General features: G+C 39.1%; 1 protein-coding gene across 5 annotated transcripts in view; it reads right to left on the reverse strand.

Moving 5' to 3' along the window:
- Positions 1–19,625, reverse strand: part of MAST4 (microtubule associated serine/threonine kinase family member 4) — an 816,735-nt gene that overhangs the window by 505,004 nt on the left and 292,106 nt on the right. For all 5 annotated transcript variants that reach the window (XM_072606465.1, XM_072606462.1, XM_072606463.1 and 2 more), the window contains exon 3: positions 14,317–14,441. In XM_072606465.1, coding sequence (XP_072462566.1) covers positions 14,317–14,441 — 125 coding nt within the window. The remainder of the gene's footprint in view (positions 1–14,316; positions 14,442–19,625) is intronic.

The following is a 19,625-nucleotide window of genomic DNA, read 5'->3' on the forward strand; positions in this document are numbered from 1 at the left end:
AAGGTTACTTGATATAATTGTTCAGTCACTTTTTCAGTCATGTCTGACGCTCCATGGCCCCCATATTGGGTTTTCTTAGCAGAGCTACTGGAACGGTTTGCCATTTCCTTCTCCAGCTCATTTTACAGATGAGAAAACTGAGGCAAGTAGGATGAAGGGACTTGCCCAGGGTCACACAGCTAGGAAGTGGCTGAGGCCAGATTTGAACACACGAAGATGAGTTTTCTAGACTCCAGGCCCAGCATTCTATCCACTGCTCCTAGACCTAGCTGTCCATTGTTTGATGCAGAGAAGGTGCCAATTTGTAGGTCCAGTCCCCATCCCTCTCCTAAGAATAGCAAAGAAAGAAGAAAAAAACGCAGGTATAATCTTGCAGAAATGTAGTTCTGTGGTTAGGATTACGCAGTAGGCTGGATACAAACTAACTGCCCTTTATAAAAGAGACTTTGACAGAGACGAGCTTCATCCTGTTTACTATGGTTGGCCTTAATTTTTTTCTCATTCATTCAGTAGCACTTGTGATAAATCCATAATCATCACCAAGCAACTAGTTGAGTTTAACTTCAGAAGTAGCTTGTTTAAAACACTCTACTGCATTTCCTCATTTACCACATTAACCAGTAAGTGTTGGTGAAAAGACATCTCAGCCTAGCATCTGAAAGATGCAGACAGTGAAAGTCAAAGGGAATGGGAAATACTGCATATAAGTGGACTATTGAGGTCAGTCCAAAAAGACAAGAATCATTTAAAAATAAACAAGAGTTGTGCCACAGGTTTAGAGACTAAGGAAATCAAGACCATCACTGAAAAGGCCCTGTGGGGTAGGGACAGGATCTGTCATGGATAGAGTCCAGAATCAACAATTAGATTAAAATATTTTCTTAAACACAGATTTCACTTCTTTGTAATTTTACACCCACATTATAACCAAGGATAGCTCCTGATACGTGATAATAAGTAAAATAATTTCCAGAGTCTTGGAAATGTCCTCCATCACATCCTTTCTTCACTGTGGGACCTACACCCAAGAAAACTAAGGCTGGGGCACTTTCATATTAAACCACCACAGCTTTTTCCTTAACAGTAGCAAGGAAGATTATGATGTCACAAAATACCCAAGCTGAATATTTCCACCTAGCCCCATCACTCATTTTTCTGGGGATTCACTGGAGCTAAGCCATATGGAAAAAAATATCAGGATCCAGTAGGGAACTATTAACATCCAATCATTCTCTCTATGAAAATAACCACATGATCATTTTGGCTCAAAAAAGCTGAGAATATCCTCAGGACCCAGGTGCTTGAAGTGCTCAGGTGATTTTCTCCAGGTTTCCCAATTTCCATTATCAATCAAAGTGTTCTCAGTGACCAGAAACCCTCAATTGGATGGTTTCTGTCTCCTCATCCATCTGAGGACATTAAATTGTTCTTACTAATAGAGAATGTTGCTCTTCTAAGACTAGATGGAAGTGAGGAGACCTCATCTCCTTGGTACTCAACATTCCTGGACCTATCAGAGTTCCCTTTTCCCTATTCTAAAGAGAACATCAATAAGGAGATGTCCAATGTGTCATTTCATCCAGCCCCATTTCCTGATAGCTCTTCCTATGGTCCCAAGCCTACCGATCCTCTCATTGGACAGGATAGCTAATAATAATCTAGTATTTACATAATGCTATAATGCCTATGTGCCAGGCACTGTGCTAAACAGTTTATAAACATTACTTCATATGAAGCTTACAAAAACCCTGGGAAGTAGATGGTATTATTATCCCCATTTTACAGATGTGGAAATGGAGGCAGCCAGCAGGGGTTATGTGACTTCCTCAAGGTCACACAGCTACTAAGGTGTCTGAGAGGCCAGATTTGAACTCAGGTTTTCCTGACTGCAGTCCCAGTGCTTTATCTATTGCACCATCTAGAGAAGAAAGAACAGTGGACCTGGGAGTCAAGGAGACCTGGGTTTCAGTCCCAGCCATGCTACTGATGTGATTCTATCAGGGTGTAACTTTGGGCAAACTCTCGAGGCTTCCGTTCCCCTGCCTAAAAAATGAGGAAGGATTTGATCTAAAAGTAGAGGGTCTGAACCTGGGATCCATGGACTTATTTTTAAAAATATTTTAAGAACTGTATTTTACTAGACTTGCCTTCCTTTATAACCCTACGTATTTAATTTTATGTACTTAAAAGCACAATTCTCATAAAGAATCCATAACTACCAATGGGGCCTCATTTCATTTAAAAGTAAAAAAGGGTAAGAAGCCTTCTGAGGTCCCTTCTAGAAGTTTTCAATTTATGGTTCCATTATTGTCACTGTGCTTCTGCCTCTTGATATCCTGGGCATCATTCAAGGCCATGACCAGTCCCAACGTTTCCATGAAGGCTCCCAATGACTCCAGCCTACAACATAGTTGTTAGGGTTGTTGCTTATTCTTCATTCTGTAAGAGGAAAGTGATGCCAGGACTTGCAAGTAATTGGATTTAAGTGAGTTAGGACTCTGCAAGGTCACTAGCTTCATTTTCTCCTTCAGAGACATCTGGGTTGAGTGATCAGATACAGCCTGGGATGACTGCAGACGGCCTTGTATGCAGCTGGAGATTAGGCATGGGGTGATACACTGGAAAGAGGCCTGGCTCTAACTAGAGCTGGTGTCCGGCTTCAAATCTTATCTCTGATTATTAGTACCTGTGCACCCTCAGGTAAATCACTTAACCTCCCTGTGCCTCAGTTTCTTTTTTATATAGTTTTATTTATTTTTAGATTTTGACATTCATTTCCACAAAATTTTGAGTTCCAATTTTTCTTCCCATCTCTCCTCTCCCCCCACCCTATAACATCTTGCATTCTGATTATCCCTTTCCTCAATGTGCCTTCCCTTCTATCATACCCCACCATTTCCTTATCCCCATCTCCTCTATTTTCTTGTAGGGCAAGATAGATTTCTATACCCCATTACCAGTATTTCTTATTTCTCACTTATTTGCAAAAACAATTCTCAACATTCATCCCTTCCTCCTTCCCCACCCATCCCCACTGAGAAGGCAAGCAATTCAATATAGGCTATATATGTGTAGTTATGAAAAAGATTTCCATAATAGTCATGTTGTGTAAGACCAATTACATTTCCCTCCATCCTATCCTTCCCCCCATTTATTCTATTCTCTCATCTGACCTCGTCCGTTCCAAAAGTGTTTACTTCTAATTATTCCCTTCTCCCATTTGCCCTCCCTTCTATCATTTCCCTCATCCCACTTGTCCCCTCCTCCCCTACTTTCCTGTACTGTAAGATAGATTTTCATACCAAATTTAGCGAGCATGTTATTCCCTCCTTAAGCCATATGTGAAGAGAGTAAGCTTAACTTTTTCCCTCTCACCTCCTCCCTTTTCTCCTCCATTGAAAAGGATTTTTCTTATCTCTTTTATGAGTGATAATTGGCCCCACTCCACTTCTCCCTTTCTCCTCCCAATATATTCCTCTCTTATTCCTTCGTTTTATTTTTTATACATATCATCCCTTCTGATTAAACTCAACCTGTACTCTCTGTCTATATGTGTGTGTATGTGTGTGTATGTGTGTGTGTGTGTGTGTGTGTGTGTGTGTGTGTATAATCCCTCCACCTACCCAAATACTGAGAAAAGTCTCAGGAGTTACAAATATTATATTTCAATGTAAGAATGTGAACAGTTCAGCTTTAGAAAGTCCTTTATGATTTCTCTTTCCTGTTTACCTTTTCATGCTTCTCTTGATTCTTGTGTTTGAAAGTCAAATTTTCTATTCAGTTCTGGTCTTTCCATCAAGAATGCTTGAAAGTCCTCTATATCATTGAATGACCATTTTTTTCCCCTGAAGTATTATACTCAGTTTTGCTGGGTAGGTGATTCTTGGTTTTAATCCCACTTCCTTTGACTTCTAGAATAACCTTCAGTCCCTTAATGTAGAAGCTGCCAGATCCTATGTTATTCTGATTGCATTTTCACAATACTCAAATTGTGTCTTTATGGCTGCTTGCAATATTTTCTCCTTGACCTGGGAACTCTGAAATTTGACCTAGAAGTTTCTCTTTTTGGGTCTCTTTCAGGAGGTGGTTGGTGGATTCTTTCAATATTTACTTTGCCTTGTGGTTCTATAATATCAGGGCAGTTTTCCTTGATAATTTCATGAAAGATACTGTCTAGGCTCTTTTTTAGATCATGACTTTCAGGTAGTCCCATGATTTTTAAATTGTCTCTCCTGGATGTATTTTCCAGGTCAGTTATTTTTCCAATGAGATATTTCACAGTATCTTCTATTTTTCATTCTTTTGGTTTTGTTTTGTAATCTCTTGGTTTATCATATAGTCATTAGCTTCCCTCAGCTCCACTCTCATTTTTGAAGAACTGTTTTCTTCAGTGAACTTTTGAACCTCCTTTTCCATTTGGCTAATTCTTTTTTTTTTAAAGCCTTCTTCTCCTCATTGGCTTTCTGGACCTCTTTTTCCAATTGAATTAGCCAATTTTTAAAGGTGTTATTTTCTTCAGCATTTTTTGGGTCCCCTTTAGCAAGATGTTGATTTGCTTTTCAAGCTCTTCCATGGCCTGAGGCCTGAGGCATATTCATTTTGGAGGTACTGGATGCAGAAGCCTTGACTTCCTCTGAAAGTATGCATTGTTTTTCCTCATCCCAAAGGATGGAAGGAAATACCTATTCACCAAGAAAGTAACATGCTATGGTCTTACTTTTCCCCCCCTTTTTTGGACATTTTCCCAGCCAATTACTTGACTTCTGAATCCTTTGTCAAGAGGAGGGTCCTAGTGCTCCTCCTCACCCCAGGACTGTGCTCAGGGGTGAGATTCATATCAGCTGCTCAATTCCCCCAGGGGCTTTATGCTAACTGTTCCAACAATGGAACAATGCCTAGCCTGGCCACTGCTGCCCAGTCTCCACTGCTGCCTCTGACCAGGGCCAGGGGTGGACCCTGCTCCCTTCTCACTCTGGTTGAAAAAGCTCTCTCACTGACCTTTGGCACTTATGGGTTGAGAGATCTGTGAACCACTTCTGCTTCTGAGGATTTTGTCCCTGAAGCCTGCTTTGGTCTTGCTCCTCCCAGAGTTGCTTCACCAAGGCTGGGCTGGGCTCTGCTCCATGTCCAGTGTGACAGACCTTTCTTGTCATCCTTCCAGGTCATCTTGGGCTGAGAATCTCCTCCACTCCATCTTTCTGTGGCTTCTACTACTTTAGAATTTGTTGAGAATCTTTCTTTATAGGTATTTTATGGGCTGTGGGGGAAGAGCTAGAGTATGTATGTTTTTCTACTCTGCCATCTTGGCTCTCCCCCGCCCCACTTTTTTTATTTGTAAAGTGAAGTGGTTGGTCTAGCTGGCCCTCTGAGTTCCCTTCTAGCTTTCAATCTATGATCCCAATAGCTTTTTATGAACCTCATCACTAATTCTCTGTGCTGAACAAGAACTTATTTCTAGGCACATTGACCAAAGTAATGGCAATATCATTAAGTGGCAACTTCTATGAATATGAAGGATAAGAATATCCATCTAATAATGAATGCTGGTAAATTACTACACAATCATCAGCATGAATGTTTAATAGTTGTTCTTTCCAGTTTTGCTCTAGTGATTTTACAAGTTTGTAAAATTAGGGCACAGGAAGCTCTAAAAATTTTCAAGACTATGCTTTATTTGAGTAAAATGAACCAATATAAAAATATATAGTACTGCCCATTTTATAGCTGTTCCTTGATATATTTCATCAATATTTTTCAATTCTTATACATGTGCTTTGTATCTGACAGTTTATCATGGGATCAATACTTATCCCAGCATCAGCAATTCTTTTTTCTCCTTAATGGGTCAGGAGGTAAGAAGGATCTGAACAGATACAATGAACTTTGAAAGATGCCCCCAGTCCTTTGGTGACCACATCAGAGGGCTTATTCCAAGGAATGCAGCAAGGATGAATCTTATGAGCAGTGGTCTGGAAAAGGATCCTGTCATCCAGTTTCATTTAGGGATCTAGAATTTCAACTTAAAACTTTGTGCCCCTAGGTGTATTTCAAAGATTTTTCCTATATTTCATGGTTTTCAAGTAAGTCTATTATTTATTTCCATGAATCTCTTCTGAAAAGTAGATTAATGAAAATTTTAGCTCAGGAAAGAAAGGCATGAAAAAGGTGTTTTTTTTAATTATCCCATTTCACTCATGAAATCAGCAAAAATAGGATTAATATGGAGTAGGAAACAGAGCACTTGCTTTGGAGTTAGATGACCTGGATCTGATTCACAGCTCTCCATTGTCTAGTTATGTAACTGAGCAGCTTGGTGGCACTGTGGATAAAGTGCTGGACCTGGAGTCAGGAAGTCCAGCCTCAGACACTTACTAGCTGTCTGACTCTGGGCAAGTCACTTAACCCTGTTTGCCTCAGTTTCCTCATCTGTAAAATGAGCTAGAGAAAAAAATGGCAAACCACTCAAGAATCTCTGTCAAGAAAACTCCAAATCTGGTCATGGAGAATTGGACACAACTAAAAACGACTAGACAACAAAACTGAGCAAATCATGTCACTTTTATGGGCCTCAGTTTCTACAGTGAGATTGAACTCAAAGATTTCTAGGCTCCCTTTGGGCTCTGAAGACCTACCAGATGTCTATTAGCTCCCTGCTTGATGATCTACCTACTTTGACATACCTTTGACAACCTTACCTGTCAAAACTGCGCAAAAAAAAAATTAAAATTTAGACCACATGACTGACTTTTATCTGTAGACAGTGACTTTACACTCACTTGAAAATATGTTCCCAAATGAAGCTCATTTACATAGAAAGCATTCTTTTTACTTTCATCTCTCCAATGGAATCCAAAGGAGGATATCACATACACCTCAGACTATAGTAGACTGTCTCTCATTGTAATCCTCCAAAGAAATAAAAATACTTTAAAAAAAAGGTGTGTGTGCATGTGTGTGTGTGTGTGTGTGTGTGTGTGTGTGTGTGTGTGTGTGTGTGTGAGAGAGAGAGAGAGAGAGAGAGAGAGAGAGAGAGAGAGAGAGAGAGAGAGAGAGAGAGAGATGGAAGGGAGGGAGGGAGAAGAAATGGAAAAGTACTGAAAATATTTACCAAAATTCTGCTGATAAAGTTAACACTCAAAATCTATTATGGAAATCATTGTTAAAAAAAAATTAGTCTATATCAGAGATATCAAAGACAGAATATAGAGACCTGCACATACACAAATACTTATAGTAGCACTTTACATCATAGCGAAAATTAGAAACAAAATGAGAATCTGGGAACAAAATCTGGAAATGGCTGACCAAACTGTGTTATATAAATGGGAGGGAATGCTAGTTTCCCATGATAATTAATGAATACAATAGATCTAAAGAAATCTGAGATGACGTGCATGGACTGATGAAGATCAAAATAAACTGAGTCTGGAGAACAACTGACAAGATGGTCACAATAAAATCAAGGAAAGCAGCTTAGACTGCAAGGCATCAGTGATGGGCAATGAATTCAGAAGACCAGTGCTGAAGCACGCATGCAACTCCTGATGGATCCCAGTGAAGGGGTTCAATCAAAAATGGTTGTGGGTTAAATTATTTTTAAAAAAGGAAGGAAAACAGTGCTGAGTCAGTCTCTAGTGATGAATATCTAAAATTATATGAACAAGTCATCCGAAAGCAATTTATTGAAATGCACTAAAAGTGTTCCTGCACTAAGATTTAAAAGATAAAAATCTCAGCGTGCATTAATTAGGTCTCATGCCAGATTTTTCTTCTGCGAGATAATGATTTACTAGTATAATGTTAAGTAACATATATGAAAATGCTGTCAAAATGTCATGTTTTTAAAGTATTATGTAAGAAAAGTACACTTTCCAGTGCGTTATCTATTCCTAACATAAGATATTGTTACATACACACATACACACACACACACATGCACACATACTCACAAACATAAATATTCATCTAGGCTCTTTAAATGCACTATTACTACTGTAAGAGTTTTGGTTTCATGATCCCTAATGCTAAAGAAAGTACAGTCATTTCCATTAGAAGAAATGAATAATATTTTTAAAGGAATTGAATAAAGAAAATTACAAAACTCCTACCACCTTGGTGGTGTTGTGGATGGGGTCTTGGACCTGGACTCAGGAAGATCTGACTTCAAACCTTATCTCAGATACTTCCTATATGGGTGACCTTGGACAAATCACTTAACCTCTGCCTGACCCTGTTATATCATATGTAAAATAAGGATAATATGAATAACAAGAGCTGTTTGGTTCCCAAGATTGCTGTGAGTATCAAATGGGATATTATCTATCAAATGCTTTATAAACCCTAATGAAATAGAGAGACAGATATGCATATGTACACACACATACATATGTATATATATATATAGAGAGATGTATGTACATATAGCTGTATATGTATAGATTTGGGGTATTATGTATGTGAACATGTATGTGTATAAGTACACATACTATACATACACACACATACATATGCTAGCTATTTTCATTATTACGCTACTAAGATTAAATAAAGTATTTGTGAAATGTTTACAATATACCAGACACTGTGCTAATCATTGGGAACACAAATATAAGAAAAAGGCTTAAGTTTTTTATAAAACCTAGTATGTGTCAAGATTGAAAGTGACATTCATACTTGGAACAAAATAAAAAGGAGGGCAGGAGAAAAATCTATTTAGGAGAAATTTTTTCCAACATCATCATACCATAAACAGATTAAGAAATGTGGGGAAGCAAGAAATTAACAGGTAGTTCACCTTCATTCTACACTAGTAAAAAAATACTGAGCCACTTCAAACAATTATATTATTATGCTATATTGTATTACAAATAATAGATTTACATTTATGTGTACACATGTATATGCATGTTATATATACATATATGTTATATATATGTACATATATAAAACATATACATGTATATATAATTTCCTTTTTTGTCCAGACTTTCTCCTTAACTTTCCTCCCACTCTCCCACCATGGACTCCGTAACATCATTCCCCCAAACCTAGGGTGCTGATTTCTAGCAAACATCCTTCCTCCCAACTCTACTTGATGATCAAATGATAGATGCACTTTATGGTCATCAAGAGTCTCTTCCTAATTCCCCACAATGGTTAGTGCTCCTCTCAAAAATCAATTTCCATTGACTTGCTATGCATTTGGTATTTACTTAACTGGTTTCCTGTTGCTTCATATAGCCCAGTCCCTCACAGTCAATAGAATATAAGCCCCCTGAGAGGATGATCTGTTTCTTTGTCCATTTCTTTCCTTTTTGAGGGAAAGGAAGGAGAAGAGTTTTGTGTCCTTACCTAGTATACCTTGACAGTGAAGCAGAGAGAACACTGGATTTGCGGTCAGGAAGACCCCAATTGAATCCTGCTTCTATCACTTAATAGTTGTTTGATGCTAGGCAAATCACTTAACCTGTCTGCCTCTGTTTCCCCATATGAAAAATGGGGATAATAATTGCACATCTACTTCCCAGGACTGCTATGAAGATCAAGAGATAATATTTGTAGACTACTTTGCAAGCTATAAAGTTCTATATAAGTGCTAACTATCACCTACCCCATAGTGGGCACTTAATAAATGCCTATTGAATTGAACCAAGTTAAACTGAATTCAAACCCAGCCCAATTTGAAGCTTGACTTCTTCAAGATAAAGAAGGTGGCACACTACATGGAGCATGAGGCCTGAAGTCAGAAAGACCTGAATTCAAATTTGGCTCCCTACACTTATAAATCATGCTGTCTGCCTCAATTTCCTCGACCATGAAACGAAGATTATAATAGAACCTACTTCTCAGATGTGTTATGAGAATTAAATGAAATAATGTTTGCAAAGCTCTTAACAGAATGCCTGGCACATAGCAGGCATTTAACAAATGTTTGTTTTCCTTCCCTTCCCATTTGTAATTTATATTTGATATGTCTGTTTCTGCATGCATGTTTCATAGGACAAAGACTATCTTTTACCTGTTCTTGTATTTCCAGTGCTTAGCACAGTGCCTGAAACATAGCAGGTGCCTAGTTAAATATTTATGGATTGACCAAGAGGCCTGACTAACTTGAACATATAAAATAGAACCACAGGTTCAACAGAAATTAGACAATCAGAGCCTATGCCTTAAAAAAAAGGACATAAGGGAAATGGAATAGTATATATAAAGGGTACAAGAATGGAAAGTGAAATAAATGAAGGATGAAGGAAATAATACAAAGAAAAATTAACCGGACAGAATGAGTTCTTGAAATTCCTTTTGGTGTGCTGACATTCATCCATTACTGCTAAGTATCACACAGGTTGTCATTTCTTATGACTGCTACATGCACCATTATCAAATTCTAGTCAGCAAGGTTTACTGCCCTCATATTTTCCTACAGACTGATAAGTTACCATGTTTCTGCCTCCTGAATTTCTGTCTGCTTGCCAAAGAGAAGCATCTGTATAAATCCATCTGTTTTTGATGACAGCAGCTTTTTTGATAAACTACCCATGTGTAGGGAGGGACAGAAAGATGGAAGAAGCAAATGGGAGAAGACTTTTTCCCTTCTCCAGATTAATGTACATGGAGCATTCATCTGACACCTCATCGGCACTCTCGGCTGGTACCCCAGCAGGCAGACACTCACTAAGCATGTATTCTGCCCACTATCTGGCTTCTCAGGGAGAAGCGGCACCAAGCCAATTATCTGAAGTGCCCAACGTGTCTGGTTCAAGCAGCACAACCATATTTAGTCGAGCCAAGGAAAATGAGCTACTTTGGGCTAAGAATTCATCTCCTAACCAAGAGAGCAGTTTGCAATGCTTAATCTGTCTGTGACATTAAAGGAACCACAGACAACACTTTTACTAAAGGCTGTACCTGCCAAAACATAAATAACCTCATTTATATCTCATTGACATCCACTCAAGTAAAGGTCACAGACATGAATGAATTTCCTGCGTACTGGCAACAGTCTGCCATATTGTATGAGAAAGTATACAGCTTAGGAAGTCCTCCTGTACCTGTATCCTGTCTTCTCATACTTGAAAACACACATCTCCCTGAATTTCATTATGTTTCCAGGTAGCCACAAGATACCAAAGATCAGTTTGGTTTTATAATTTAAAAAACCAAGTTTTCTTGCACAGGATGTTTACAACCCTTCTACAATGGCAGCAAAGACAACTACACAGCTGCTTTCACTTTTCTATAGTCTTAGCCAAGATAAACAGGATGTGTTTCATTTCAGAATTTCAAAGGCTGATCAAAACTTCGTGGAGTTTCAAAGCACATCTCGGGATTCACAACAAAGTAACAAGATCACACAAGGCTGTGGCGAAGAAACTCAATAGGTTATACATTAGAGCACAGAGCAGAAGTATCAGTTTCACAATGAGAGGATTTGGTCAGTTTCCCCATTAAAAAAAAAAAAAGAGAGAGAGGGCAATATACAAAATTGCCCATGGTGGGCAATGTCAACCCTTCCACACCATTCTCCAGGAAATCAGAGCTCTGGTTCTTTACTGAAAAGGGCCCGTAATCATTTCTATACTATTTAAAAATACTTTTCTATACTTTTCCCCTTTACTTTGTATCCCCTTTTCTATTCTCCATAAAGAGAGAAGAATCAAATACATGACCTTTCCCCACTATGTACTCTAAAGACTGTTTGTACTAAAAGTTGGCACATAGCAATGTATCACAAGACTTTTAGTCTTGTTTTGTGCTGTGTGGGACAGAGATACCTGACCTGAGACAAGAACTGAATAAGGAATGAAGACAAGAGGGGGACCAGAAGGGACCATCCTTTCCTGCTGTTATTATGCACCACTGAAACAAAACAGCTTATCAGTATTTTCCCAGGATTACAATATAAACATCAATAGAGGTGTGGGGGATAAGGGAAAAGGAGGCAAGAATTGGATAGTTAATAAACTTGATCAACAAGTAATAAAAAGTACTGACTAAAAAGTTAAGTGAAACTGAAATAAAAATAATAATAATCACAACCTATATAGCACTTTAAAGACTGCATGCACCTTAAACATCAGAAATAAAAAACAAAATAACACTTTAAAGTTTGCAATGTGCTTTAAACCCAAGAAATAAAAAGAAAAAGAAAAAAATACATTTTTATAGCAGGTTTAAAATCCAAAGATGTCAGCCTGACATCTACGATGGTAAGGGAAAATTAGGAACAAAATCATGGTCTAAACAACATCATACACAATATATACTACCACCCACAGTAAAATGAAGCTCTTTGAGAACAGAGACTTTCACAGTTTGGGGTTCTTTTCTTTATCCATAGCATAGTTCCTTTCACATAGTAGGTACTTACATACCATTAGATATTAAGTCACTTCAGTATTTTTGATGTCTTTCCTTTATGCAAACATCTCCAATTTAAATATTGGCAGTCAGCAAACTAATGAGAAATTCTGAGCAGGAAATAGAATGTGGACTATCACAATTTTCTGTGACTCCTCATTTGTTTGCCACCAATGTTTCTCAAGATCCCTCTGGTCCTGTTTGCTCAACATCAAACAGAAACTTCAGCAGAGAATAAATGCTTCCTACGTCTGGATACTTTACCTCAGATACCATCATCCTTCCTGTGACTTTCTTGCTTTAACCAGCATCGTAAGTGCTATCACTGCCAAGTAAAACCAATTATTGTTACTATGAAAGGATGCAGGAGCAATACTGCAGTTTTCAAGAAATCATTTTTTACTTAAAAAGTTGCTAGCTGAAAAGACTTAAAATTCTCAAATGGTACAGGCACAACTCTACCTTAAGCTTTAATACATTTTCTCAGAAGAGAAAAAAAGATGAATTTGACTTCTTGCTACCTGGGACTGAAAACACAATTAGGTGTAAACTTTATATCCATAAAAAATGGATAGATCAGATTTACAAATGGCAGCCTTGTTCTGCACGCACAAAAGATCCTGAGAAGAGCTGTTCAACCAACAAAAACTTATTTGGGTACAGTCAAAAACATAAATCTCTTAAGAAATCAATCCATAGTCGTTAGAGCTAAAAGGGACCTAAAACATTAAGAATGACTCATAGAATCATAGATTTAGAGCTGAAACGAAACAGAGAAAATAGATTCTAATTCCCTCATTTTACAGATGAGGAAACTGAGGACACCATCCTTGTTTTACAGAAAAACTGGGGCACTATGAAGTTAAGTGAATGGTTCAAATCCCCGTGGCTAACTCATGCAAAAGCCAAGATCAGACAAAGGCCTATTTAAGTTATGAGGCAGTGTGGGGGAGCATTTAGTCAGGAATTCTGGATTTGAGTCATTTCAGACATTTAGTAACCATAGGCAAGTAACTCAGCCTCTCAGACCCTCAGTTTCCTCACCTGTAAAATAGAGACACCATCTATTTCACGGTGTTACTGTGAGAACAGTGCCCCCAGACCTTAAAGATCTATATGAATGTGACTGGTTTTCCTCATTTAACAAAGTATGACTCCAAATGCAAAAGACTCTAGATAAGGCCCTGTGTAGATTTATGTATGTCTTATACATTGTTCATGACAGAGTTGGAGGCCCATCTTCCTGTGGCAGATGTTGCCATGGCCACACAAATCCCCATTCACCACATTTAATAGAAATTAAATACAAAAACCATTTTATAGCTTTTTTTGTTGCACAAGAGTGTAAAACTGGGAACCTAATAGAAGAAGGGCCTATTAGATAACAGCTCTAAATGCTAAGCGCAAATGCCATTTTTATAGCCTCTTTTTTACACAAGAGTGTAAAACCTGCAACCAGAAAGAGGGGCCCATGAGATAACTCTAAATGGGAAATGTGGCTTGATACACAGATTGTTTTTCAATGAGACCTTTTCTTCCTGCTCCATTTTATTGGCAGATTTTTGTCGTTGCCTGGTGAGTTAACTGGGAAGAGGAAGTCATGGGAAATATGCTAAAGGACATTTAACAAGGGAAGAAATATCAGGTAATTTAAAGTGCACGTTTCCACACCCTCATATTCCTGGACATATTGCTCATTTCTAGCAGGCAGTTATTAATCATTGAAGTTATCAATTATTTAGTTTATAACTCATTTAATAATTTAATTCCTCCTGCCCAGGTTAAACATGATACACAAACCAAAGGACAGACAGGATATGAAAACCTGTAATCACGCATGTCATGGTTATGTATTTCTCTCCCCCACACTCACTCTGACCCTGAAATTCAACCATCTTGTTGCATAGGATCCATGTCCTTTTTTTCAGGCTTGAATGAAACCTGCTTTTCACTCACCATGCTAGCAGTGAGGGAAGGAGCTGACTGACCAAGAGCCTGGCTTCGCATCCGGATGAGGTTGGAGGTCTCTGCAGCTGCCTGCCATGACTGCTCTGCGATGGTATTTGGAAGTAAGTACCTCCCTGTTGGATGCAAACAAAGAAAGCACAGTTTGAATGGTAGCTAAGGATACCATCACTGGTTCTGTCCCCCTGCTTCCTAATGGCCTAAAAGTTTTCTCTTCTATTTGTCAAAATCAGTGATTGTTTTTATGGAGTTGGGATTTTTTGGTGCTGAGAGAGCAACCAGTGAAGAAAATCCCTCCACCAATAATTTTAGAGTAATGTTTTTGAACTTTTTTTTTAGTATAATATGAAGCCTACAGAGACCCAATATTGTTGCCCATATTAATTATTGAAGGAAATGGTAAAATTGTTAAAAATAAATGAAAATAAAGAATAATTTTTTCATCATGAAAGCTCAAACACCCTAAAATCTATCCTTAGATCCCTTGCAGGTAACCAGATAAAGCACCCCCGTGAACTTCCTAAGGTTCTAAGAAACATATGGTATACATCAGAGGCAGATCTTTTACACAAGGTCTCCCAATTCTGAGGTTGGTCTTTCATTTCCTATGTCATGCTGCCGTTAAGTTAGGAAATGCTGTCACCAAATAGAAAAGAAATTTTAATCTGAAGTCAAGAGAGCCAAATTTAGACTCAAACCCTGAATTCCCATGTAAACTGGAGCAAATCATATTTCTTGGACCCTTGGTTTCCCTATGAGAATGAAACCTCCCATTTTTACATCTTTGATCAGTGGTCCCTACCACACTACTGAAACTGTTCTCTTACAGGTTACCAATGATTCACCCCAGCCTCCTTACCCAGGCTTCTTAAGTGATACTCCTCTTCAGGTTCTCTGCTTCAGTCAAAATGGTTGAAATCCTTTCTGTCCCTTATACATGACAATCCATCTCCTGTCTCCCTGCTTTTGCAAAGGCCTAAAAAACAATCCCCTTTTACCTAGACCTCCAAGGGTCTCACACTTCTATCATGCTCAAAAGCTCCTAATCACTTCTCTTCCCTGCTAGTGCTAGCACCTCCTACCCCAAAATTACTCTGTATTGAATCTATTTGTACTTGTGCCCATGCTGTCCTCCCATCATGCTGCTGTAGACCCTGTGACCTTAGGCTGGGACTATTACAATCACCTTCTGGGAGTTCTCGTCATTTCAAGTCTCTTCTGCTTATTCTAGTCAATCAGTCTGTCCTCTAGGTAGATGCCAAAAGGATCTTCCTAAACCACAAGTCTTACCATGACACCTCCCTACTCAATAAACACTAGTGGTTCTCCAATACCTTCAGATATTTTACATATATATATATATAAATGTATATATATATATATATATACACACACACACATACAGGTGTATGTATATATACATGCATATATTTGCATGTATATTCACATATATGCACATATACATATATACATGCATATACATATATATGTATATACACACATATACATACATACATACATATATGTGTGTGTGTGTATATATATATATATATATATATATATATATAAAACCTTCTGTTTGGTTTTAAAAGCCCTTCATAAAATGGCCCCTTCCTGCCTTTATGCTCCTCTGCCTTCCATATACTCAATCTATTGACACTGGCCTCTTTGCTGTTCCTAGAACAAGACCCCCTTCCCTTTTCCTATTCCAGGGGTGGTGAATCTGTAGCCTCGAGCCACTGGTCCTTGGGTGCAACCTTTTGACTGAGTCCATGTTTTATAGAACAAATACTTTTATTAAGCGGGGATATGCTCTGTGAAGTTTGGATTTAAAGGGCCACACTTGATGACCTTGAGGGCCACACATGAAAGTTTCCTCAACCCTGAGGACTATTCCATGCATTTTCACCTGCTACTCCCCCTCCCTGGAGAACTCCTCTTCCTCCTTTTCTCTGCCTCCTGACTTCCTTCAAGTTTCAGTTAAAATCCTATGGATTGCCTTCATCAAACTGAGATCTGGGAAAGACCTTAGCTTAAAAAGGCCAAAGTCTCCCACTGCATCCAGAGCCATCTCCTGGTGTCCTGATCTATATTTTGCCACTGGAACCAGACTCTGGTGACTTTGCACAGCCCTCCCTCACTTAAATCTGATTCACCTGCAAGTTGTGACAGCACCTTTCTGAGGTCATGGCCCTATTTGAGAATGAAGATCAAATGATCACCTGTGTATAGCCCAAGCTGCCCCACTGGGGACCTGACTGGACCATTCCAGTTGGGCAGCTCAACTCCTCTCCTCTCCTTTCTTCTCCTCTCTTTTCCTCCCTTCTCCTCTTTAGCTGTGAGATCCTTGAGAGCAGAGCCTGTTTTTCAAAATTTCTGTCACCCGAGCACGGGCCTGGCACCATAATTAGCACTGAATACATGTTTCCGGACTTGCTGTAAGCCTCTTGAAGGCAGAAACTACAGTTTTGTTTTGTTTGCCTTTGTACTGTGTGGCCTCATACGATATCAGGCACTGTGGCTAAAAGGAATGGCTTGAGAAGTGTTTTGGGATGCATCGAATACTTAATCCAACAGTTTACTTTGTATCATCTGACAAAGCTAACCACACCCCATCCTAGATAATCTCCCCAGAAACATCATCACACTCGTAAGTAACAAATATTTATATGACTCTCCCGAGTAAACTCTAGAACTGCATCTGTTTTCATCTCTTTTCCTAACTCATCTTCTTAAAGTATGCTCAATTCAATTTATTATTTTTTTACGCAATCAGGATTAAATGACTTGCCCAGGGTCATACAACTAGTCAACGTCTGAGGCCAAATTTGAACTCAGGTCCTCCTGACTCCAGGGTCAATGCTCTATCCACTGCACCACCCAGCTGTCCCTGTTCAATTCAGTTTAACAGAACTAACACTAATTAAGCAGTACTCTATCATGTTCCCAAGGTTATGTGTTTGTCCTCTCCTGTCCTACCATCTCAATGCAGATGGATCATCTCTTAGGAGTTTCAGGTTCTTATTTTCCATAGTTCATTTCCACTTCGGCATCCTCCTCTCATTCGGTGTGAGACTTGAAGGAGGGCCTATCTTGTGACACTAAGGCAAGAAGGGTTACGGATCCAGCACAGAGGGCATGAATGCCAGTGACAACTGGCCGCTCTGTTTTTGTACCCCTACGCTGGGTCACAAATCTAGTGTGCTACGAAGAGACTTAGACATAGGGGTGCTAGACCTGGACAAGGAACATTTGCAAGCCAGAGGCAATAACTGCACGGCTCTGACTCTAGGAACAGAATAGGGTCTCAGATCTAGCCCCCAACCAAGTCCGAAAACTGTAGCAAAATAGGGTAAGGAGCTCAGACCAAAAGGGAGTTTACAGTTTCCTCATTCTGGACTTAGAGATTCCCTTACCGAGATGATGATAGCTGGGGCCAGTCATAGCCTACTGTACTTCTTTCTAACAAGGAGCAAGTTCACCATTGTGTTGCTCAGACAAATCAGAATCAAGAACTTCCAAACTTAGAAGAAGGCAGCAATCAATCTTTGCCCCAGGTCAGACTGGGTCCATTGAAAGCTTGCAGGTACACAGCCTGGAATATTCCAGAGATCCTTAAATCACATAGCACTCAATACCCAGAGAAAGTAATCATATGACCCAAGAGGAATATTCCCTCCCTAACTGTGCAGAGCCTCTTTCTAAGAAAGTCCAGGGTCAAGAAACCCCACATCCAAGATCCCACAATCTTTCTATAAAGGCAGTCATTCTGCTAGATAAATGTCTTCTTTTCTCTCTCCAACCCTGGGTGGAGCTTGAGCTCTTAGGCCTGCTGCCTATGGTGCATGGTGCCCTGGCTGGAGGTGGGGCTTTCTAAACAATCCCATCTGCTCTGAGTTAGCTATCTAAAGAACAACCAGACTATAATGCTTACACAGACTTACAGGCAGAAGAAAACCAACAACAAAAAGCTTAATTATTAGTGTTAGGAAAAACATTCCTTCCTTTCCCCAAAACTAGGCAGGCTGGTAGAAATAATTCTCCTTGTGGAAACAGCCATGATCCTGGAGTCAAAAGATCTGAATCCCAGTTCTAGAATTTTCCTCCTTTGCTTTGTGATCACTCACTTAATCTCTCTGTGCCTCAATTTCCCCATCTGTAATTGTATGTAATAAAAATTGTATTCCCTCTCTCATAGATTTGTTGTGAGAAAGGTACTTTGTAAACTCAAAAAAAAAAAAAAAAGAAATAAGGATAGAAGAATGAGCAAAGAAAAAACAGCAACAAAAAAACCCGAATCCCTCTCTAAAGAGCTCTCATGGTGACAGAGACACCAGGACACAAGCCTGAGTAGAGAATGACTCCGGAATGTCCGCAAAAAGCAGCAAAATAACACAGTAACCCTGGACCAGGAATCAAATCGGAATTCACATCTGCTCTCAGACACTTACTAGCTGTGTAAACCATAGGCATGTCATTTAAACTCTATTTCCCTCAGTTTCCTCAACCATGGTCAAGTCACTTAACCTTGTTTGTCTCAGTTTCCTCATCTGTAAAACAAGCTGGAGAAGGAAATGGCAAGCCACTCCAGTGACTTTGCCAAGAAAATCCCACATGGAGGCACCAAGAGTCAGACATGACTGAAATGCCTGAACAACAACACACCTTTGTAAACTAAAGCCTTTGAATTATAATAAAAACTCCTCAGACTGGGACTTGAAGCCTCCCCAGATTTGACTCTCATGTGCCTGCCCTCTATGTTGCAGCTGAGCTGGACCATTAGTCATTCTTCACTCTTATCCCAGCCTCCCTAGGCCATGTGCAGAATATCCTCCCTTCACATTGCCACCACAAGAGAAGAGATTCTTTTCTTCCTCCAAGTTCCAGACTCTCATATCATCTCCTTCATAAAACTCTCCCGTAGCCCTGCTCTGCTCGCAACTAAAAGCAACCTTCCCCTCCTTAAATCTCTAAAAACAGTTTCAATCTTTCTTTTGCACTTAATTCATCCTTCCTCATGTCCTACTTATTTATGTACACATAATACCCTTCAATACATTTAACTGGAAGCTCCTTGCAGGCTGTTACTTTCCTTTCAGTATTCCATTCTGACACTTTGCTTTGAACATAAAATAAGCTCAATAAATGCATCCTGTAATTAAATGAGTGCAAAGCATCCTGAATTTCCATCAAACATTGCATGTACAATACAAGGAATCATATCAAATATATTAATACAGGAGTCTCTAGGCAGGGAAGTTACAATCTAAAATTAAGATGACTGAGACCAACACAAGGCA

This window comes from Notamacropus eugenii, chromosome 4 (assembly GCF_028372415.1).
Source record: "Notamacropus eugenii isolate mMacEug1 chromosome 4, mMacEug1.pri_v2, whole genome shotgun sequence".
Classification (NCBI taxonomy): Eukaryota; Metazoa; Chordata; class Mammalia; order Diprotodontia; family Macropodidae; genus Notamacropus; species Notamacropus eugenii.